The 3,369-nt window shown below is 39.3% G+C and overlaps 1 protein-coding gene across 2 annotated transcripts in view; it reads right to left on the bottom strand.

Moving 5' to 3' along the window:
* The window catches only part of BCO2 (beta-carotene oxygenase 2), a 62,363-nt gene that overhangs the window by 57,160 nt on the left and 1,834 nt on the right, over positions 1–3,369 (bottom strand). For both annotated transcript variants that reach the window (XM_010830333.1, XM_010830334.1), the window contains exon 2: positions 1,000–1,204. In XM_010830333.1, the coding sequence (XP_010828635.1) occupies positions 1,000–1,204 (205 nt within the window). The remainder of the gene's footprint in view (positions 1–999; positions 1,205–3,369) is intronic.

Raw genomic sequence — 3,369 nt, 5'->3', positions numbered from 1 at the left:
ATTGTAATTATTTAAAACAAATCTATAGAGATGGGGGAAAGATCAGCAGGAAATATTTCAAAGTGCTAACAGAGCATGTGGTACACACTTTTCCCTCACTTGGTTTTATATTTCAAAAAGTTTAATACAGGTAAAAACTTTCACAATGAAAACAAAAAATTCTAAAATTTTTTAATGTTTAAAGCAAAGTAGATTTCTTCCTGACCACAATGATTTCTTCACATCACTTCATGTCCCTAGTAGTCACACAGAGAAATGATACATCAATGAGTTGCTGGGCTTCTCTTTTACTTACATATATATATTGAGTGCTATTTAACTACAGAGCACTATCCTAGATACTGGGGATACAGGGTAATCAAGAAAAGGTCCCTGCCATCATGAAACTGCCATCTACTGAGAAACACAGCTAATAAGTAAACAAGCAAAAATATACTAGCTATTGATAATGCAGAGAATTAAAATAAATAATATAAAAAACAGCACCTTTAGATTGGGAGATCAGGGAAAGCTCAAAGGATGTGAAATTTCAGCTGATATCTGAATGACAAGAATCAGACTTGGGAAGAGAGATAAGCCAGCCAATGCCAAGACCCTGAGCAAAAATAAACATTCCTGGTTTGAGGAACTGAAAGAGCCACCGTGTCTGGGGAGTACTGGGTAAGAGAGTGGTATGAAGTGAAGACATCGCCCCTTCCTCCAGGAACTTGTGATGAAACAGAGCTCAGTAGTCATAAAGATAGTTTCTGACACTTCTCTTTTAGCATAAACTTTCAGACGACTTGAAATTTATAATAGTCTGCAAAGCAGAAGTCAGGACTTTTAAAGAAGAATTAAAATCTCCATTTTTTTTTTTTCCTGTAGGCTACAGTTTCCTTAGCTGTGATCAAAGGGATTGTGTAGCAATGTTAGCTTCTGAGAGGAAGCAGATATTATGCACATTACATAGAAAGAGCCCATGCTAAGAAAACTAAACTGTTCTCCAAAATCAAGGCTTACTTATCCTTCCCGAACTCGAATTTCCCAGGTCCCACACGAAGTAGATAGCCACTGAGCCACTCAGGAAAATGTCCCTGGACTCCAGCTGAGATGACCTGCGGAGTCTCTTCCACCGTGGTTAGAAGTGGTGCAATGCATGGAAGAGTCTTCTCCTGACCAAAGATCACTGTTTTCTGATGAGTCTTTTCCATGTACTTCTTCAAAACTGTGAAGAGGAAATCAAAAGCACAAAAATTTTATCAGTCTTCTATAAACATGCCTGTTTCTCTATAGACAGTCTCATCTACTGGTAAGGAAAATGTAAACCTATCACCAAACACAGTCTCCAAATTCGTCTCCTTCCTTATTCTCAGACCATCAACTCTTCTCCATTTGTGAACTCCAACAGTTCTCCATTTGTGAACCACAATCCTTTTTGTGTTCCTGCAGTACAAATCTGCTTAATTAACTCAGGACTTTAATTACCATTGCTACCATTTCTCTTAGTTGAACAATGCAGGCCTTTTCACAAGACTGAATCTACATGTTAACCACAGATGTGCTAATAGCTATACCTCATTGTTTAATAAAAAATGCCCAGGACTTCCCTAGCAGTCTAGCGGTTAATGAAGACTTTGAGCTTTCACTCCAGGGGTATGGCTTTGATCCCTGGTGGGGAACTAAGATCCCCACATGCCACACAGCTTAAAAAATTAAATAAAGAAATATAAATAACCACCATTCAATATTATCACAATTACATTAATCTCAGTACTTTTGACAGACTAGAATGTGATTCTAAAGATTTCACAGCATTTATGTGAATTTAATAGGATCTGCAATTTAATTTCTTCTATTTTAATGGTATACACATGAATGTACACGGCATTTCCTAGGAAAGAACTGTTATAAATTAAATAATGCACTGATACCTGTTCTGAAATTACCTCAAATTCAAAAGCCACAAAAAAATTATTTTAAAATAGAGAGCTGAAAATTGTCCCTATTATTTCATATGTATTCAGTGTTCGCAGGCAGTATTGCCTAACACAGAGGGGTGGTCAACTACATAACTAATTAGATACTATAAGATAATCTTTCATTTTAACTCATAAAACTAATAGTGATATAGAAGTCTAAACTAGAAAATCAAACTAAAATATAGGGATACTAGTCTTTTAGCAAAATATTTTACAACATTGTATCTATTATCCCACTTCTTTAAAATCTTTCAAAAATTCAGTTTAGAGCACTTGAGACCTTCTCAGAGATGTAGGCTCAAAGCACGTGTGTACTAAGTCGTGTCTGACTCTTTGCAACCCTATGGACTATAGCCTGCCAGGTTCCTTTGTCCACGGGATTCTCCAGGCAAGAACACTGGAGTGGCTTGCCATTTCCTTCTCCAGGGGACCTTCCCAACCCAGGGATAGAACCCCACATCTCTTACATCTGGTTCTTTGCCATTAGCGCCATCTGGGAAGCCCCGTAAATAACCAATTCTGTCAAACCTGTTGGGGGCCGGAGTGAGGTACTCCGCCCATGGCAAAGGTCATGAGGAAGGAGGCTCGACATACGCAAAGGCGGGATCGAGCCTCAGGAGTCCCCCTGGAAATCCTCGAGCGTCTACCCCCATAACCAGAGCCTGCCTACTTTACTACTTTGTGCTCTTACCTACATCTCTGACTTTACGGGGGGCTGTCCCCCACCACCTCTTTCGGAGAAGGAGTTAATCTAGAGCTCCAGTTAATAATAATTCCTGGGCGTGATAAGAGTGTTTTAACCTACAAACTCCTCTGAAGGTTCTCTAGGCTGCCTGACAGGCTCATCCAGCCACATGTGATTGCTCACAGCCTCCCAACCGTGAGAGGCACAAGATGCTTTAAACCCTCTAAAAACAGGTTCTTTAGAGAAGTTAGAAAACTATTAGTATAAGTATAATGGGCTAATTAGAAATTGTGTTGGTGAAGGTTTTTCATTTGTTGAGCCAATGTTTGTTGCTAAGTCTCCATATCCCCTGCCCTTACACACATTAATGAATATATAGAATTAACCTTTGATATTAATCACGTTAGACCTTAGGCTAAGTAAATTCTTTCCTTAACTAAAATCCACTACACCCTCACCCTGTAGAATGTAACTTTATTGGGTGCGTCTGTTTTGAGAATAATCAGCCCTGGAGAAATAAGTGTCCTGATTGACTGACCGCTGTCACAAAGGAGAGGGGCGTAAATTGTCAGCAGGCCCCCCTGGCCAGAAGATGATGTAACACCCCTAAGACCTCTGTATACATTTGTATGAAGCACCTGACTTTGATAAAAGTCAGGACTGCTGACCCCGCGTGACTTTTGCATAACATCTCAGTGTATAAAAGTAGACCATGGAAAATAAAGA

Source organism: Bison bison, unplaced genomic scaffold, assembly GCF_000754665.1.
Source record: "Bison bison bison isolate TAMUID 2011002044 unplaced genomic scaffold, Bison_UMD1.0 scf7180017864518, whole genome shotgun sequence".
Lineage (NCBI taxonomy): Eukaryota > Metazoa > Chordata > Mammalia > Artiodactyla > Bovidae > Bison > Bison bison.
This window is presented reverse-complemented; position numbering and strand designations above follow the sequence as displayed.